The following is a 19524-nucleotide window of genomic DNA, read 5'->3' as shown; positions in this document are numbered from 1 at the left end:
CAACACCCGCATGCCCCTTTGTAAGACAGAGGAGAAACTGATAGCCACAAATGTGGGAGGTAAATCCCTCTCCATCCTCTACAGATGTGCACCACAGTGCCCGGCTTTCAGTTACTGTTTACAGAGGAATTTAGGAAGGTCTGGGCACAGGTGAGTCTGTGGTGGGAGCAGGAGCCATTTATAAATTGCTTTGGTGGCCGAGGGAGGAAGAATAGGCCCCGCACTGGGTGTAGTTCCGGGTGTGTGTGTGGCACCGTAGCCCATAAAGGTGCTGAGGGTAACTTCCAGCTCCTGTGTCTCCTTGCTCTCCAACACTAGGTGCGCTACCTTTTGGAGTGGACAGAGGAGGACCTGGATGAAGTGGAGGATGCTGTCAACGCAGTGGATCTTGAATTCTGTCATCCCCTGTGCCAGTGCCCCAAATGCGCTCCAGCTCAAAAGGTTTGGCTTTGCCTCTGCCGTTGGGCTTGGGGAGGCAATTTCTTCTTTCTCCCCATAGGAAAGTTTGCTGCTCTGGCAGGTGAGGGGCCGGCACGTGCCCACCACTTAGGCTCCCTGCTGCACTCTGGGCCCCAGTAGCATAGCGGGAGTTTGAGCCGAGGTGCCTGAGGGTGTCCGTGTTGGGGTTCCCTTTGCTGCCTTTGCTCTGCGGTTTTGCCCTTCTTGGGGATCCCTGTGCAAATACAGAGAGATCCCTTGGACCTTTAACCCAGTGTCCCCCAAGGTGAGCATCTTGCAAAACTACAGTATGAAAATCACAACCAGGATGTGAATGTAATCCACTGATCTTAATTGAGATTTTCTGTTTGACTTGTGCTCATTTGTGTGTTTAGTTCCATATAGTTTTGTCATACTTGTGTACATGCACTAGTTTGCGTATCCACAGTAACATTCAGGAACAGTTTTCTCAGCACATGAAGAACCATCGTGTCCTTTTCTAACCGCACCTCTCCCTCTCCCTGTCACCCCCACCCACTCGGCCTGACCCCTGGGAACCACTAATTCCAATGTGCCTGTCCTCACAGCTACTCAGCTCAGAGTGCTGGAGATACAGATGGGCACCACCGTGCCTGGCTTCACGTTAACTTTATACAAGGTGTGAGATTTATGTTGAAGTGTTGTACTTGCCTGTGGATGTCCACACCTCCATAGTGTGGCTTTTGCAACTCAGTTGTGTGTGTCTGTTTCTGGGTTCTCTTCTCTGTTCCGTCGATCTGTGTCTCTCACTACTACCACACTGTCTCCATTACCGAGGCTCTATAGTAAGTCTTTTTTTTTTCCTCTCATTGAGTTTATTGATACATTTTAGGTGTACAGTACAGTTACATTCATTATTGGGATCTTGTACCTTTACATGACAGGTCTTGGTTCTCATTTTTTTCCCCTTGTCCATGCCCTCCCTTCACCCCCTCCTCCCCTCCCCTATAGTAAGTCTTAATACTGGGCAGAGTGAGTCCTTCTAAGCTGTTGTTTGTTCTTTTTTTTTTTTTTTTTGGTACCGGGGATCAAACTTGGGTCCTTGGGCTTGCAAGGCAGGCGATGGAACCACTGAGCTAAATCCCCATACCCCTGACCTGTTCTTCTCTGCAAGGATTGTTATACTTTTTCTAGGGCCTGAGCCTTTCCATCTACATTTTATAAGCTTGCATATACATATACTTATAAAAAAACAAAAACAACTTGGAATTTTGATAGGAATTACATTAAATCTGTAGATCAGTTTGGGGAGAAATACAGTGAACCCTTAGTTACAACTGGCCTGGCACAGAACAACTTGGGTTATGACCAGGAGTTTAGTTTTAACTTATGACCAAAGTCTTGAGTCACAACCCGAATGCCAGCTGCCTGTGCTTCCAGATGGTCTTAGACACAGATTTAACCCTTCAAGAGTTCTGGAAGAAACCTTACAGCATCCTTTCCTGTGTGGGGTTAATTGAGAAATCCTGGGCCATTGTCTCTCTAAGGACACCGAGATCTTCTCAGAAGAAAGTATGGCCTAAAATTATGCAGGAGAGAGACTTTGCAGGCTGTGTAGAGAGCCTGAGCCTCTTGAGTGACAACCAGCCCTTGTGAACAAATTGAGTTTGTAAATTAAGGGTCCACTGTAACATCTCTGTGATGTGGAGTTATCAGTGAACATGGCCCATCTCTCCAAGTACCTTGGTCTCGGATTTTTTTCAGCATTCTGTGATCTACAGCACAGATGCCCTACCTTTTGAACACTTGTGAATGGTGGTGTGTGCATTGTATGTACTCATGTGTACAAACTAGAGATACATACATCGCCTTCTAAGAAAATTAACTTGCCTTCACAAAATAGTGGTGTTATCCTTTGTGTTGTGAGGTTACACTTTCTTATTAAGACAGTTTCAAAAAAATAGAAACAAAACAAAAGAGCTCTGGGGCTACGCTAAGAATGCTGAAAACTACAGGTTTCATCCACCTACAGCTTTTCATTTGAGGCTAAGCTGGCCACTGAGGATGTGCAACTTTCAATCTGTCCCCAGGTTGCTGGGTGTATGTGGTTCAAAGACTGATTTCCTCAGGCAGCTGCTGTGAGAAACAGGGATTGACAGGTAGATGCTGTTCCAGGGGAGCCTGAGGGCCAGCAAGTCAGTGCCTGTGCCTGTGGGTGGCCAGAAGCACGCACTGTGTCCCTGCTACTTTTTGTTGTTTACCTACCTGCTGTGCTTCCCCACCTCACAGCTCACGAGTTGTAGCAAGAAATGGAATTCCACGTAAAAATATTGGTAGATTGGATAAAGTCTTACACTCCCTGTTCTTTTAAAACCTCCTATCCTTTCCTATTTTGTAATTTCTCAAAGACAAAGACATAACACTAAATTGCTTCATGTCTGAAATTGTTAAAATCCGCACCCGAGCCCTCATCCTCTTCTAGCCCAGTGGTGTGTTTCGAATTTATTTTTTAAAACGTTGTTTATTGAAGGTAGTATGGTGGTTTACCCCTGTAATCCAGCACTTGGGCGGCTGAGGCAGGAGGATTGAGTTCAAAGCCAGCCTGGGTATCACAATGAGACCCTATCTCAGAAAACGAAAAAGAAACCAAAAGCTCTTTCTTGAGGTGTGACTTAAATGCAATAAAATATACCCATGTAGTGTTTATAGACATTGAACTGTTAGAGATGTGCAGATTGTCACACAGTCCGGGTGGAGTCCCGTGTCTCTCCTGAAGTTTCCACCTGATGCTTTGCAGTCCGTTCCTCCCTGTTTCCCTATCCCAGGCACCCATCTCTGTAGATTAGTTTGCATTTTCTAGAATTTTATGTAGAAGTGGAATCATAAAGAGCAAGTTGATATCACTTACCTAAAGTGCTTGGGACCAGAAGTGCCTCCATGTTTTAGATTTTGAAATATTTGCATAGATTTTGAGCATCCCGAAAAGAAACCACTAATAACTTTTTCCAAAATGATTGAAGCTCTTTTCATTTCCACCAGCAGAGTGTGAGAGTTCTAGTTGTTCCACATCTGGTTCAGCACCTTTTTTTTTAAGGTTTGTTTGTTTGGTACCTGGGATCGAACTCAGGACCTTGTGCTTGCATGGCAGGTGGTGGGAGCACTGGGCTAAGGCCCTGGCAGCTCTTGCCTTTTTAATTGGAGCCATTCTGGTGCAGGTGCAGGTGCTGACTGTACAGGTGTGTCAGTCTGCCTGGCTGGTGGCTCATGATGGCCAGGAACTGGTGGAAATGAGGGGTGCACTTCCACTTATGTCCTCTTTAAAAATATTAGGGGGTCTTTCATTTTGTGACCTAAAATTATGTACAGATTTTCTTCATTTGATTTTTGAGGTATGATTTACTTATAGTAAAATTCAGCTTTTGGGAGGGGTGGCGGGGATCAAACTCAGGACCTTGTGCTTGTGAGGTAGGTGGTGGAACCACTGAGCTAAATCCACACCCCAAAATTCAGCTTTAAATTGAGCATACAATTTAATGTTTGTTATTTAGTGATAGGCCAGTAAACCAGTTAGTTTTCATTGCTTATCATCCTTTTCAGTATGGCTAATTGAGAAACCACTGTGAATGATAAGGTGGTTTCACGATACAAATGAAGGAGAAGAATGGAGATAAATAAGGAGAAGTTTCATGAGGTCAGACAAAGGTGTGCACAGCCTTGTAAGCCCCGTGTCCTCTCTCTGTCTCGTAAGACTGCTTTCCCGCCCGCCTGTCCCTGTAGGCTGCTGCTCTGTTCCCTTACCCTTCAGTGCTGTTGTTTCTGACTCTGCCTTTCACTGAGAACCTAGGTTCTCAGTGACCATTCATTCACGTGTCTTTTGTGTGGAAGGGTCTCTTCACATTTGTGCCTATTTTTTAAGATAGATTATTTTCTTGATCTGTATGAGATTTTAGATTTAAAAAACTTTTCTTGCAAACATTTTTTCCCATTGTGCAGCTCTCATCATCTTACCATGTTTTTCAGAGAGCAAACATTTAAAGTTTGTATCAAGTCCAGATTATGAATTTTTTTTTTTTTTTTGGTACAGAGGATCAAACTCAGGCCCTTGCACTTGCAAAGCAGGCAGCGGAACCATTGAGCCAAATCCCCGGCCCTTGAACTTTTAGTTTTTGCATCTTCTCTAAGGAATCTTTACCCCAGGAAAGATCTTTTTCTTTCTTTCTTTTTTTTTTTTTTCTTTTTTTTAACATAAGGTCTCAATATGTAGTCTAGATTAGACTTGAATTTGTTGTGTATCTTAGGCTGGCCTTGAATTTGTGATTCTTCTGCCTCAGCCTCCCGAGTGCTGGGATTACAGATGTGCACCCACACCTGGTTAAGAGGCTTTATAGTTGTATAGCTTGGCATGGTGGCACTTGCCTCTTATCTCAGCACTCAGGAAGCTGAGGCAGGAGGATCACCATGAGTTTGAGGCCAACCTAGGCTACATAATGAATTCAAGACCAGTCTAAACTACGTTGTAATACTCTGTTTAAATAAATAAAGCAAGCTTTCCAGTTGTAACTTCTATCTGTCTGTGGTGGCTTTTGATTTGTGTGTTTGGCACGAGAAAGGTCTGATGTGTCCTGTGTGGCCAGCCAGTTGCCCCATCCCACCAGACTTTCCTTGTTGATTTGCCTGTTGTAATAGGGCATCCTTTTAGAAGGCTTGCTTTATTAAAAATAGAAGTTGAGGACTGGGAATTTAGCTCCGTGGTTCTGCCACCTGCCTCACAAGCACAAGGACCCAAGTTTGATCCCTGGTGCAAAAAAAAAAAAAAAAAAAAAAAAAAAAAAAAAAAAAAAAAAAAAACTTTTTTGCTCATTTACATGAGAAAAGTCAGATATAGCCTAGAAAACTTAAGAGCAAGAGCTTTTTATTGCAATTGCGTTAAATGTCATAACAGGGATTCACCTAGGGCTATGTGATTCTGGATCCCACTGTCATCCCAGATTTTGCATAGAAGTGGGGACAGGGGGCAGATAGATGGTTTCTGTTTCTTCGGCCTGATTTCTTGAACGTCAGGAGCATTTCTCTTTTATCTTCGCGTGCACCAGAAGCTGGCAAAGATTCCTGCCAGTGGGCTGGGGGTGAACGTGACCAACCAGGACGGCTCCTCCCCATTGCACATCGCTGCTCTGCATGGTCGTGAGGATCTCGTCCCCCTCCTATTGAAGCACGGTGCCAACCCGAGTGCCAGGAACACAAACCAAGCCATGCCCCTCCACCTGGCCTGCCAGAAGGGCCACTTCCAGGTATGGGCTCTGTCTCTTAGGTGGCATAGCAGGTGCCTGATTTTGACTGAACTCACTGGGTGGAATTGCACAGAGGCCCAGGGCTCAGGGTCGCGGGAAGGTTCCTTTCTTCTGCCTGTGGACCACTCTGTAGCAGAGCGCAGGATGCTGGTCCTCCCTTGGGCACAGCCAGCCCCGCTCCATTGCCATTTACATGTGGGGGACCCAGCAGCGTCATTCTGAGCTGACTCCTGTGCGCAGGTGTTGGTTTACCTCACCTGAGCCAAGCAGTTCAGGACTTCATAAAGGCGTGGCCTTCTCGGGGTGGGTAAAGAGAGAATTTGGGAAGGATTAATCCTGTGGTTTTGGGGAACATTATCTGAGTGTATTTTTTCATTTTCCTTTCTCAGTTCCACTGTAAGCTTTTTAAAGACATGGTCCACCTCTCCCCTGAATTCCTCATAGAGTGCTTCCAGCACGGGCTCCGTAATCTGTCCGATTGGAGTTGTAACCCCAGTCCACAGGGAAGAGCTAAAGATCAGGTGGAAACACTAGTGCCTAGCAGGCTGCCTGGCACAGAGACCCTCGGAGCAAATGTCCCTCCCGCTTCCGTGGTTGTCCTTCCTCCGGAGAGTCAGCCGTGTCCGAAAAGCCTCCATAAGCTTAGAGAAGAGTCAGAATTCCAAGTTAGGGGATTTCTTCTTGTAAATTTTGATTAAGGTTGAAAATTTCTCTTCTCGGCCTAGGTGGTGAAGTACCTGCTGGGTTCTAACACAAAACCCAATAAAAAGGACGTACGTGGGAACACACCTCTCATATACGCCTGCTCTGGGGGCCATCACGAGGTCGCAGCGCTGCTGTTGCAGGTCAGGGCCCCTCCTCAGTTGCCATTCTGCTGGGTGGGCGGACAAGGCCTCCGCGTCCGTGCTGTGTCAGGACCGCAGCACTGCGGACTTCAGCTGTTTTTCTGAAGGTCTGGGCCTGGCCTGACTTCCCACTGCTGAGCTGAGGTGCTAACGCGGCGTGAGTCAGGTGGCCTTGGTTCTCTGCATTCCTCTCCCCTCTTGCAGGTGGTTACATGCTGCTGAGGCAGAGCAGCGTCTAGAGCAGCAGGAAAACCTGGCTTGTCCATAACTTTCCTGCTCAGAGGAACTCATTTTGGTGGATTTTAAAAAATGTGTGTGTTTCAAGGCCAGCTTGAACTACATAGTGTGACCCTGTCTCAAAAAAAAAAACAAAAAAAAAAAAACAAAAACCCAAAAAACAAAAAAATGTGTGTGGTTTAGATCACTAAATGCTTTCTTTTCCATTTTCGTGTAGAAAACTGTTTATTAAAGTCTTGATTTTTTTGTTTGGTTTTGTTTGGTACCGGGGATTGAACTCAGGATCTTGTGCTTGCCAGGCGCTACTACCACTGAGCTAAATTCCCAGACCCCAGTCTTGATTTTTAATGGTCAAGTAAGTCTGGATGTACCATAGTGGCTCTTAAAAAGTTTCTGGGGGCCGGGGATTTAGCTCAGTGGTTCCACTGCCTTGCCTTGCAAGTTAAAGGTCCTGAGTTCGATCCCCGGTACCAAAAATAAAAAGGTTTTGGCGATACTGGGGATTGAATCTGGGGCATTCTATCACTGAGCCATATCCCATACCCTTTTTAAATTTTTCTGAGACATGGTATTGCTAAGTTGTCTGGACTACACTTGACCATATGATTCTCCTGCTTCAGCCTCCCCGTATCTGGGATTAGAGGCATTGCCACTTTTTCTGAACTGTTACTGATCTGTACATTTAAGTGATTTCTGGTTTTTCTGCTATAATGATAAATGCTGCAGTAAACATCCTTGTCACATTGATCTGTTTTCTCAGTGTTACTTTCACCAAGATTTTCAGAGAAATTTCAGAGATAATGGAAATGTTGAGAGAATTTCATCGTAAATATCCATATACCCACCACCTAGATTCTGATTAGCATTTTTCCACGTCCCTTTTGTGTGTGGTTTCTCTTTCTAGCACGGGGCCTCCATTAATGCTTCTAACAATAAGGGAAACACAGCCCTGCATGAGGCCGTGACAGAAAAGCACGTCTTCGTAGTGGAGCTGCTTTTGCTTCACGGGGCATCGGTGCACATCCTGAACAAGCAGCAGCGCACAGCTATCGACTGTGCAGAACAGGTGAGCAGGGAGAGCCAGACAGCTGGGGAACAAGATTCCCCACAGCCACAGCCACAGCCACAGCGACCTTTGGAGCTCCGCTCAAGAGCCCGTTAGTGCAGGGCCCTGCTGGTGTAGCCGACACTTTCTCCTGTCACTCAGGGAGCCAGGAACCATCCTTTCAGGACTGACATTCCAAGGCCTGGGCGTAGGTGCCCCCTTGTGTGGCACCCTCACCTCACACATGGTGCTCGAGGGGAGTAGGGAGTTACGACTCCACTCTGGTTCTGCCGGTCCCTGTAGCTCGAAGCATTTGTGGATTTCAAACTCCTCAAGTTCTGGGAGGAGAGGCGTGATTGTAGTTTCACTCTCTCTAGTGCAGTGGATGTTTGTTGTGGACAAGGTGAGACATCCTTGTCTTTTGGGAGAAGTAGCTCTTTTCTTGTCTTCATGGTGAACCTTTATCTAATTTTCTATTCAGAATGGACAGCTAGTAAGGGTATTAAATGACCCACGTGGGATGTTGAGGTCACCATAAATCCAGCTTAATCATAGGCCTACTGATTTTTAATTTTCAGTGACCTTTCAACAGAATTGAAATATTTTAGTCTGAAGACTTTGTCAAATGATGACTGTTTTATTGAGTACTTAGTTTTGGCGGTCCTACCATTGCCATCCCAACTACATGGAGCAATTACATCCACAGCCCCGAGAGGGCATCACCAGGCTGTAAATACAAGGATGTTTCTACCAGAGGGCTTTATGGCCACACAATTTTGTTTGTAATTACTTCTGAGCTTTTGTTTTGGTCCAGCCACACTAGTACTGACACAAACAAGTAATTATTTGCTAAGAAAATACAAAAATTTGTGTTGTATTTTCCCTTTTAAATTGTAGAATTCAAAAATAATGGAGTTGCTTGAAGTGGTACCAAGTTGTGTTGCCTCATTAGATGATGCTGCTGAAACAGACCACAAGGAGTATGTGACTGTCAAGATCAGGAAAAAGTGTAAGCATGTACAGTCTTCAGTTCTTCACTTGGGTTTATTTGGAAATTATTGAGTAGCTACTGGTTTTGTGAATGTGAAATGTAATAGTAGTTACATCTGGGAGGGATACAGGAACCACAGAAATGTATGTGACATTCTGATTTTTCAGTTTGTTTTTGGTAGTGCTGGGGATTGAACCCAGGGCCATGTCATAAGCCAGGCAAGTGCTCACTCTGCTGTTGGGCAGGTGCAGTCAGGTTGATGGTAATTAGAACAGCAGTAGCCAAATAGCTGAGGGACTTAAGTCTTTTTTCTTTTTTTGGCACTGGGGATCAAACTCAAGACCTTGCACTTGCGAGGCAGGTGGCAGAATCACTGAGTTAAATCCCAGTCCCAGTATTTTCTTTTCTGAAAATTAAAAAAGGTCCTTGTTCTACTCTTTTAAAATCACCTTATGCAGTGCGTAACTGCAGTGCAGTAATGTCCATAACCCACTCACCTATCTGGATGACCCTGAGGCTGCCATACCATAAATGGCTGAGTATTAAGGATTTATTGTTTTGTCTTTCAGGGAGTCACATAAGAGGTATCTGCTGTTCCTTTAAGCAAATTTAATGCTTAATTTTCTGTATTTGTTAAACTAAAGAAAATGGGAAGTTTGTTTCTAGGCTTCAATTTTAAAACAATCTTTAATCCATTTTAAGATTTCAAATATTTATCCTTTCATTTACAGGGAACTCAAAAATGTATGATCTACCAGATGAGCCTTTTACAAGACAGTTTTACTTTGTTCACTCAGTTGGCCCATTTAAGTGAGTATAAATTCAAGTTGGTTTTGTGCTTTTGACCATGCAGTTTACTTGAAACGGAAGCTGCATTGTGCAGCTTTTAATCTACCGTATGAGCGTCACCCAGTGCTGCCACCTTGTGACCAACCAGTGTTTCAACCCAAATCCCAAATACTTATTTGAGGTTAATATTTCGTTTATTTTGGGTTTCAGGGGAAGGACTTCAAGGGAGATTATAGCAAGAGGTAGAAGTGTCCCTAATTTTACACAAGGTTGTTTGCATGAGGTGAGTTATTAAACCCTGGCTTATAAGCATATTTTTAAAAGCTTGCCTTTTTCAAAAGTAATTCCTGGTAAGCACATTTTTGTCTTGGTAGTTTTCTTCATTAGTAGGGTTTCTTGCTAAGGAATAGGTCTCCAACCAAAGCCATCAGACGTTAAATATGATATCAAAATTAGTCACTTTCATAGAAATCATGTTTTGGTTTGGTTTCTGAAGAGCTATGAAAACAAGGCACTGTGTGTGTGACACGTGTAATACACCCGTCACACCACAGCACATGGATGCTGGAATTGGCCTGTAGAATAGCCTCGAAGGTGGCTGCTGTGGACATGGTGGTGTTTACAGCATTGTGCAGACAAACTGAATTGTACCTTCTCTTCAGCCAGAGAGGCAAAGAGGCAGACAGAACCAGTCACCTGCCAGAGCAGAGCAGACTGCGGACAGCTGATGAGGGAAGCAATGACCTGCCCAAGGAGAGGCCCAGAGGGCAGCAGTTGGCCCCTGGGAACCGGCAAATGCTCCGCAGGCACACGGTTGGCAACGTGCTCATGGCCAAGGACCCAGAGACTGCTGGCAGCCTAACCCCCTTCCAGGAGGCTACTATCTCCCAGCCTCAACAGTAATGGGGTTAAGTTTGCTGCCAGCAGGTGAGCATGCCAGGTGACACTCAGCATGAATACAGCTTGCACCTAAGTATACTTTAAATAACTGGTTTAGTGACTCTGTCTTCAGAAGGTTCCCAGAAGCTTTTCTGTGGCTAAAAGTGAATGCAACAAAAACTTTTCACCATCTCTTCTTCAAAGCTAATGAATACACTTGAAAAGGAATGGACAGAAATTTGGTAAGTGTCCAGCTCCTTCATCTGAGGTGTGTGTTTCTAAGTATTAGAATTTCCTGGCTACAGGCAGAGGGTTCACTGTCAGATTCTGATCTTCTGCGAGGTGCTCATCTCTGTGATAAATTAGCAAACCATAGGCCAAGAGAATCCTTTCATCTGGGATAAGTTGAAGAGAAGCAACTTAGGTTTCATGGTACTATGGAGGCCAGGCAGAAAATGTCACATTGAAACGAAGACAAGTGGAACCCAGAAAATGTTCCTTTGCAAAGTAGCACTTGAACAAAAAGATGCCTAAGTGCCATTCTGATGTTCATCTTAGTGAGTACATGGAAGAGCTGCCCTACGCTGTGCGTATGGAGAAAGCTGGGTATAGTTTTTCTTCCGACAGACATGTGGCCACTGCATGTATGCACCTAGAGCAGTGTTCCCAGAAATGTACCTTTCCGGTAAGCACCTCCTCCCTCAAGGGCAGAGGACAGTGGTCAGCAGCAGAGTACTTGCCTAGGACAAGTAAGGCCCTGGGTTTGATCCCCTGCACCACCAAAACAATAAAATAAAATTAAAAAAGAACCTCTTAAAGGTCATGCCTGATGACTGGATGGTTACTAGAGAGTAGGTTTGGCACATCTTTCCTTAGTCTTTTGATTCAAATTCAAAACTTACAGCACAAACCAGGTCAATATTTAAGTTAGAATTTTTTGCCGTGTATTACGTTTTATAAATTTCTATAGATTATACTGTTATTTTTTTATGTTACTGGCCTAGAGCTACAATCCTTGGTACATTTTCAAATAACTTTGTAATAGGGAAATGGTTTTGTGCACGTTCTTGGAAATACTTGTGTACGTATAGAAGGGAGGGATTCGTTATTTTTCTACAAAATAATTTATGATTTCTAATTTTCTAATGTGCCTTGGGTATGTGCCAAACGATGGAAAAGACACAGTAAACTTTATGATTCTTGAGTGTGTCATGGTATGCTTTAATGTTTTCTCATGGAGAACGGCTTCTGTCTGCTGTGAACTGCTGTGTGTGAAAAAACGGTCCCTAGTAGGTGGATGGGGATGATGTGTGAAGATCTTTTAAAGAAACAAGATTGTTATAAAGTTTTGTTCATGGATTTTGAAAAAAATCCCAATTATGGGTAAATCTTGCCATTGGCTTTATAGTGCTGAGGGCACAAAATAATTTGAGGGGTTTACTTTCTTTTAAAACTATAAGGGTAACTGTAATACAGCTTCTTAATACAAAGTAAGCACTGTTGCTTTATTTCTTTTTCTTTGTTCTAATTTCTTTTTCTCGTTTTATTAATTTGCAGTACTGGGGATTGAATCCAGGGCCTTCATACTGAGCTACATCCCCAGCCTGTTTTAAATACTTCAACACAAGGTCCTGTTAAGTCACTAAGTTGCCAGGCTGGGCTTGAACTTTCAATCCTCCTGCCTCAGCCTTCCAGAGTGATGGGGTTACAGGTGTGCACCACCACACTGAGCTGTTTTCCTGCTTTTAAACAAAATGAACTTACTGACTTAAGTTGTTGTAGTTCTGTATCATCTTAACTAAGGAACTACGTCCTATACACTTTTTCAGGATATTCTGAGGGTGGAAATACAGACATCTGATATTACCTGATTGTTTGGTTGGCTCAATATAATTTTGAAAATACTGTCAATGTGTGCCCATCGCACTGGAGAGAACTCCTCACGAGGAAACAGGGTCTGAAAATTAAAGGACTCATTTTCTTGAGATCTCAGCAAAGGTCAAGGCCTGCTAGGCAGCGGCACTGAACTGGCTCTTTTCAAGCTTGAGTGCCCCTCGTCTAGATACACAAGGGTCCCGAACAGGACTGCCCATCTTTGGGGAACGCTTCCTCTTGAGCTACTCTGCTTACAGTAGTGAGAGGCATCTCAAGGGACTGTTTTGATTATTTTTAAACTTCTTGTTTTTTCAGTTGCTTTCCCTACTTGAAAAACTAGATTTGATAGTTCAAAAATTGATAATGCTCAAATTTCTATTTTTGTATAAAAACAGGTTTGAATTCAAAGTATTGGCAGCCACTGCATTAGGAACTTTGTAGAATTACCATCCCTGGAGATTCCCTACCTTTTGTTGCCTTCAGAATCCTCTGTCCTTTTCATTCTCAAGTACCTTTGAAAGAAGTCTAATTCTGAAACATGTTAGTAGCTGGCATCAGAATACTTTTTGGTTTTTCCTTTTTGCCATATGTTGTTTGAGCTTAGGGTCCTCACACATGCTAGGCAAGCTTTCTACAACTAAGCTATATCCCCAGCCCTTTCTAAAAACTTTTGAGGCAGGATCTTGCTAAGTTGCCAAGAGAAACCATGCAAGAAAACCTGCTGAGAATTGTCTAATGGCCTAGCATTTTTAAAAAATTATTTTTTGGTACTGATGATTGAACGTCTGGACCTTGTGCTTGCAAGGCAGGTGAAGAACTAACTGAGCTAAATCCCTGGCCCTAATGTCCTAGCATTTTTATGTAAATAAAGCCAAAAGCAAAATTTACCTGTAATTGGGATTTTTTTTTATCAAAATCCCTGAACAAATTTTGTTCTTTTGAGTCTTATTTCTTAAAAAAGAAACTGCTGTTCTTAATGGTTATAATCATTCATTGGTTTATTCGCGAATGTTGACACTGGCGCTGGGTGGAACCCAGAGCCTCCCACACGTGAAGCAAGTGCTCTGTCTGCACTGGGCTACATGGCACTCCCAGTCCCTCCACTGACTTCCTTCACTGACCATGCTGACAGATTTGAAATACAGTAAAAACTCAGGAGTTTTAAACAAATGTGAGCTGAGCTGACCAAAGCAGAGACTGGAATTACAAACCACATGCCCATCACTTCTCTGCTACTGAGCCTATTCATCTTATTGTTATGGAATTACTCCTGAGCTGAGTTTCATAGGACTAAACATTTAAAAGCTTATAACAACAAACAGCTTAGTTGGTAGCTGTTTATGATTTAAATGTGTGAGCAGAGTTTTTCATAACCTGGTGGAAGGAAAGCCCAATGAGACAACTTTTGCCTTAAGTCCCCTGCACTTCCATCACTGAAGAACCCAGAACTTTTCTACCAGAATGTGTAACTGCGGAACTGTCATTAGCTGGATTGTAATCATTAGAAGACATTTCTCTCACAAATGTGTTTACCACTGAATGTTACTACCAGTTTCCCCTCATTATTTTATCAATGGAAGTATCACACTAGTTATATTTAGGATGGGAGAGATAACTTACTAGATGACTTAATCTCAGTGCCTTTCAAAAACAGGTTATGGGAGAAACCAAAGCTAGGAATTTTCTTCTATTAAATATGAAAGCTTCTGTTTTTCTTTATGATGTTTCCTGTTACCTAAGAAAATGTCACACCTGCAAAGGACATACAAATTCAGACTGCTACACGTGTTTAAAAGTTATTGGTAGAAAGGGAAAACAATTTTAAATGCAAATCTTTTGGTCACTTGGCGATGACACCAAAACAAACTTTATTTTGCATAACAAGTTTATTTTTTAAAGACATATAGATAAAACAAAGTAAACATTTAAACAGATTTTAATTTCTGTCCTAGAACTGTTCCATTAAGTCAGTCCCTAAACATTTTTAGTTCAGTAATCATCATCTTCGTCAGAGTCCATTACTTTTCTTCTGTTGAACTAGGGGGAGATGAAATGAGGGTCACCACATGTTTAACACAGCAAACTCAGACTCTACCTATTCAATGAAGACTATGTTTTTAGAACAACTTGGTGAGCAGAATGGAATAGTTGGAGGGCAAAAACTTTATTACACCCCGCAATGCATTCAGCCTTTCTCCCCAAACTTCATGTGACAGCATGAAACTGGGCTGGAAGCTGTCCTGATACACAGCCGTAAATATACAGTCAACACTTAACATTCAAAACAGCAACCTTTTCTTCTGCCACAGGCATTTGGGGAAACTTACTTTCACTGTTGTTTTCTTTTCTGTTTGTTGGCTTACTTTTTCAAGGATTTCTATTAAACCTTGTTCTGAGACCTAGAATACCAGAAAGAACAAAGTTTTTAAGCAAACAGTATGTCTTGGCAAAATGAATCATTTTCTAAGTCTTTCTAGGGTGTGGGAAAGAGGTAGGGGAGGAGGTTCGAACTACTGGTGTAAGTTCCAAATAAAACTGACATTGCCCTTTCTCATTTGAGGAGGGGGGAATATCTATTACATCGCTTCTAACCTCTACCACCACTAGCAGACATTGAAAACCACAGCTGTCACTATATTAGATGATATGGGTAGATACCACCTCTGCCTGTGAGATGCTTAAACACTACCTCAGTAGAGATGTCACCCTCAAAAGGTCAAATGGTTGTCTCTCCCAGTGCAAGGGTTTTTAGTGTGAGGGACTCAGTAGGAAGCAGGGTTTCTGCAGGACAGATGGGGCCTGTGTGATGTTAAAGGGTGAGCTTGTGAGAATACTACACCCCTAACAGCATTACACACATAGTAACAAAAGGATTCGCCTCATTTGCGAGCCTAATTTCTACTACACTGGTAGAATTTTAATTGGTACTACTGATAAAATCTTTGTTTCCAGTGCACAAACAAATTTAAGCTATCCAACCCTAATACTGCAGTCATGGGGTCAGAGAGACACTAACAAGGTCTCACAGCATTGCCAGGACAGAACAGTATTTTAGGAAAGGCAATTATCTTTTAGAATTTATGGTACATTGTAACTTTTTCTCCTGTCAACCATTCTGTAATCAGACATGAATTTGACCAGGTGAAGCCATGTTCTGGTAAAAAGTAGGTAACAATAAAGTTCCTTCAGGGCAGTCCAAGCTTACCTTCCCACTTAGCTGTCCATACTTTGCCATCTGTATAAGGTAATTCTCTACTGCTTTTGTTTTTTCAGGCTTTACGAGTGCTAAGTTACTTACTAAAAAGAAAGAAAAAAATACATGTGCAAAAAGATAACAAAACTAAATGTGCTTACACTGCCATTTTCAAAGCACTTCTCAAGCTTGGTGTTTTTTTTTTTTTTTTTCTTTTCGAACTCGGGACCTTGCCCTTGAGGTTTTTTTTTTTTTTTTTTTCTTTTCGAACTCGGGACCTTGCCATTGCGAAGCAGATGGCAGAACCACTGAGCTAAATCCCTGGCCCCCCAAGCTTGTTTGTTTGCACCTCTCAACCAGCGTAACAGGTAGGGCGGATGGTACTACCACCCTTCTTACGAACAGAAAACGAAAATTCAGCCATCTCAGTGTCAGGTGGTCACACAGAAGTGGCCAATTAAACTTGGGTCCTCAGGTTTTAAACCCCATACTTCCCTGTTTCCTAAAATACATGATTGCTTTCTAAAAATACTTTATCCACAGTGCATCTTCTCAAATGGGCTTCAAGTTACTAGTTCATGCTGACTGGCTCATTTTAATATTTTTCTTCTACGCTTTTTGCTTTTTAAAATGGAAAACTCTGAACACTAAACTCAAGAATATAATCAATCCCCAAGTCCCCATCTACATGTCAAGTACCAGCACACAGTGACTCTCCTTTAAGAGTGGTTCCCTATAAATTTTATCCTAGGAGAATATTTTGGTAAGAAGAGAATTAAGCTGGCAATTTTAATGATTTAAACACATACTTCTCCAGGTTTATAAACTCCAAATTTCTTACAGATAATGTATATCTCAAGTGCTGTTAGGTTAAACAAATATTTAATCTACAGATGGCAATAACTACATTTTTCCCATTCAACCAACTCAAGCCAGTTTTATGGAAATAACTTAGAGGAATTTGAAGATGCTTACACCTGGCCCGGGCTGATTGATCCAGAACTTGGGCTAAGACATTGTTTCTCATTTCTGCATCTCTACAACAAAAACATAGGCGAAGCAAAATTAGATCTAAGCTGTCAGCATGCCTACTACACACACACAAAAATGTAACTCATTCAGATGTTTCTTAAGAGACGCCTGTGGTACACAGACTGTGCTGCATCAGGTGCTTCTGCTGTTAAAAGAGCCAGCTTCATAAGACACGGGTGAAAACCTACCAGACGCTGTGGCAGGAAACCTTGTGTTTTTGTCATTATGTTAGAGATTCAGTTCAACTGCCACTACCAACTTTAATTAAGTACCTAGTGTGTTATGTCCCAGACATTTGTAGTGGGATTTCAGGCAATTAGAAGGACCAAGGAATTCATCGTGTAATTTCCTCAGCGGTGAACCTGAGTCCGGGGAGGCTAATGTTAGAGACAAAGATGATAGTCACCCTGGTAGAACCAGATCCAATGTTTAAAGATTCTCAGTTCTACTTGTTGGATGTGGAAGGGGAATTACATTCTAACTGGATAACTACCCTGTTTATCCAAGTGGGAAACTAGTATACGTTCATAGGGTAGTGTTTTCAAGCTTTTTAAAAGTAGATTTTTTTTCCTTTCTCAAATGAAGCCTGTTAGGTAATAACTTAGTAATACGAAACAAACAATAGTGGAGATGCTTGGATTGCATTAGAGGGAGTGCTGGAGTGGGTTGTGCCCAAGATCCATCCCAGCTTAGGAGCCATTAGGGCTCATGGAATTAAAACATGGAACTAAAGTCCATTTCCTTACAGAATCTGAGTACTTCAGCTCAGCCACGAACAAATGAAATGCTGCTGTATTGAACAAATCTAAGATGCCCCATAGTTTTATGTCTGAGGTTGAAAATAACCCAAAGACTGGGGATTAAGAGACCCCAGTCAAAGCTGGGATATATATCAAAAAGAGAAACAGCACAAGGTAAACAAAAAACAAGAAAGGAACAGCTGGGAGGCTTGCATGCATCTGGAGGAAGAAAAAAGACAAAAAGTTTCTCTGAGAATTTGAACTTGCAGCTAATTTAGTTTTGCAGCATTGCTGTCTGAATCACACTACCTGGGAGGAGGCAGAGGAAAATCTCAAGCAAAGAACTTAATTTTAAAAGATTTCAGATTCAAAATCTGCTCAAGAGATGGCAGGGGCTAAAGCAAGCCTTCTCTGGAAGGATCCAGGATACGAACAATTGATTATAAATGCATCCCAATTTCTGGTTTTAAATTAAGAAAATGCACCTTGTAGAATCAATGAAAGGTAGGTAGTTTTACTGTCTTTGTAGCTGTGCTCCAGGTGCTCACATCACCCTCCCGAACCTGCTCTGCCTAGCATATTTCTGTAGACCCAGAACAATGCCTGACACAAAGCAGGTACTCAATGGAATGAATGGACTTAAAGGACAGCATGAGGGGAGGGAGAGATGGGCAGCTGGTCAACAGATGTAGCTTCAGTTTTGCAAAATAAAACTTAAGAGCTGGCAAACAATGACATGAACCGAGTGAACACTACTGAACAGCACACTTAAAACACAGTTGTGACAGTAAATTTTGTTATTTTTTTAACCACAAATTTAAAAGACATAATAATTAGATACTCATTCAGTAAACCTGCCACTGGGTGTGGGGTGCTCTGCCATGTATATAACAAGAAAAGTATGTTACTATCCGTGGAACACTTACTGTGAGTACCGCACCCGTGTAACTCTCACAAAAGCCCTACAGTAGTTCCATTATTTTGCTTATTTTAAGGCAATCACACAGAGAGAAACATTAACCAGTAACTGCAATTCAAGGAGCTAAGTGGAGCTCCACGCATTTATTTAATTAAAAAACGAAAATACTCTGATAACTCAGGGGAAGATCACTATGCCAAAAAACCCCTTAAGATTTGCACATCTGTTAAAATTCTTAAAGAGGAAAAAAAATTAAAAATCTAATTGATGAAACTGCCCTTCAAAAGGTTCAGATTCCCAGTCCATACCTGTGCTTTGCTTCCTGTTGTGCTGCATCATTAGGATCCTGGAGAAAAAAACAAAACAAAAACCAAAAAAACCTTTTAAATAGTATAATTTCACGGGGGGGGGGATAGGACTATATTTTCTAATATAGATTCCTGAAGTAGTAATGGGTTTATGCCCCCCTACTGTGCTGTTACATTCCCAGCCCTTTTTATTATTCTGAGACAGGGTCTAAGTCGCTCAGGCTGGGCTCAACTTGGGAGATCCTCCTGTCTCAGCCTCCTAGAATGCTGGGATTACAGATCTGCACCACCACGCCCAGCTGCTTTTTCTTGACAGTGCTGGTGATTAAACCCAGGGTCTCATGCACTCTAGACAAGCGCTCCACCACACCCCTACCCCACACTTAAAAATGTTTCGGTGAATTTCTAAAAGTCACAACTTCACAGAAACTCTGGGACTACAAACTACACTGGGGGACTAGGGATGTAGTTTAATGGAGCACTTGTTTAGTACGCGGAAGGCTCTGGGCACAATTCCCAGCACTGCAAACAATCACGCAAACAAAAAACCTGTGGAAGGAGAATCCCTGTACCACGAAACCGCATTTACATGGAAGAATGGCTTTCGGAAAATAAAATGTGCCCGATTTCCAAACGGTGCTTCCTTCGAGACTGCTCCCCTCCCTCGGCCGTACAGACGTTACCCGAGTAATCGGTGAAGATCCTGTTTACTTCTGGACCCCCAACCCACAGTAAACTCCGTCGGGGCGGAGGCTCCGCTGTCCGCGCGGTGTCCACAGCACTTGAAACTCAGAAGACCCTAAGATGAATGCTGCCTGCTCGAGTCAGAGCAGCTCCACTCTATACGCGGGCGGCCAGCTCCGAGATGTGGCCTAGGGGTGCGGCCGGTAGGGCAGGCAGGCAGCAGAACGCCTGACCCAGGGCTCCGTAAGTGCCCTGCGCCCGCCCGGACCCACGCGGCGC

The 19524-nt window shown here is 42.8% G+C and overlaps 2 protein-coding genes across 2 annotated transcripts in view; one reads left to right on the top strand and one right to left on the bottom strand.

Annotated features, from left to right (window-relative positions):
- Ankrd27 (ankyrin repeat domain 27) overlaps positions 1–12026 on the top strand; it is a 51933-nt gene extending 39907 nt beyond the window's left edge. The window contains 9 exon segments of the mRNA XM_019210131.2: positions 319–441; positions 5511–5708; positions 6434–6553; positions 7695–7856; positions 8733–8844; positions 9558–9636; positions 9826–9898; positions 10278–10310; positions 10312–12026. Of these exon segments, the coding sequence (XP_019065676.2) occupies positions 319–441; positions 5511–5708; positions 6434–6553; positions 7695–7856; positions 8733–8844; positions 9558–9636; positions 9826–9898; positions 10278–10310; positions 10312–10518 (1107 nt within the window). The 3' untranslated portion in view covers positions 10519–12026.
- A 2259-nt stretch (positions 12027–14285) lies between these two features.
- Positions 14286–19524, bottom strand: part of Pdcd5 (programmed cell death 5) — a 13201-nt gene continuing 7962 nt past the window's right edge. The window contains exons 2-6 of the mRNA XM_010641033.2: positions 18562–18599; positions 16538–16599; positions 15575–15666; positions 14697–14768; positions 14286–14406 (exon numbers count right to left, since the gene is read on the bottom strand). Coding sequence (XP_010639335.1) covers positions 14359–14406; positions 14697–14768; positions 15575–15666; positions 16538–16599; positions 18562–18599 — 312 coding nt within the window. The 3' untranslated portion in view covers positions 14286–14358. The remainder of the gene's footprint in view (positions 14407–14696; positions 14769–15574; positions 15667–16537; positions 16600–18561; positions 18600–19524) is intronic.

Source organism: Fukomys damarensis, unplaced genomic scaffold (assembly GCF_012274545.1).
Source record: "Fukomys damarensis isolate Sample0158 unplaced genomic scaffold, DMR_v1.0_HiC HiC_scaffold_19, whole genome shotgun sequence".
In the NCBI taxonomy this organism is placed as follows: Eukaryota; Metazoa; Chordata; class Mammalia; order Rodentia; family Bathyergidae; genus Fukomys; species Fukomys damarensis.
Note: the sequence above shows the minus strand (reverse complement) of the source record. Positions and strands in the feature narration are given on the sequence as shown.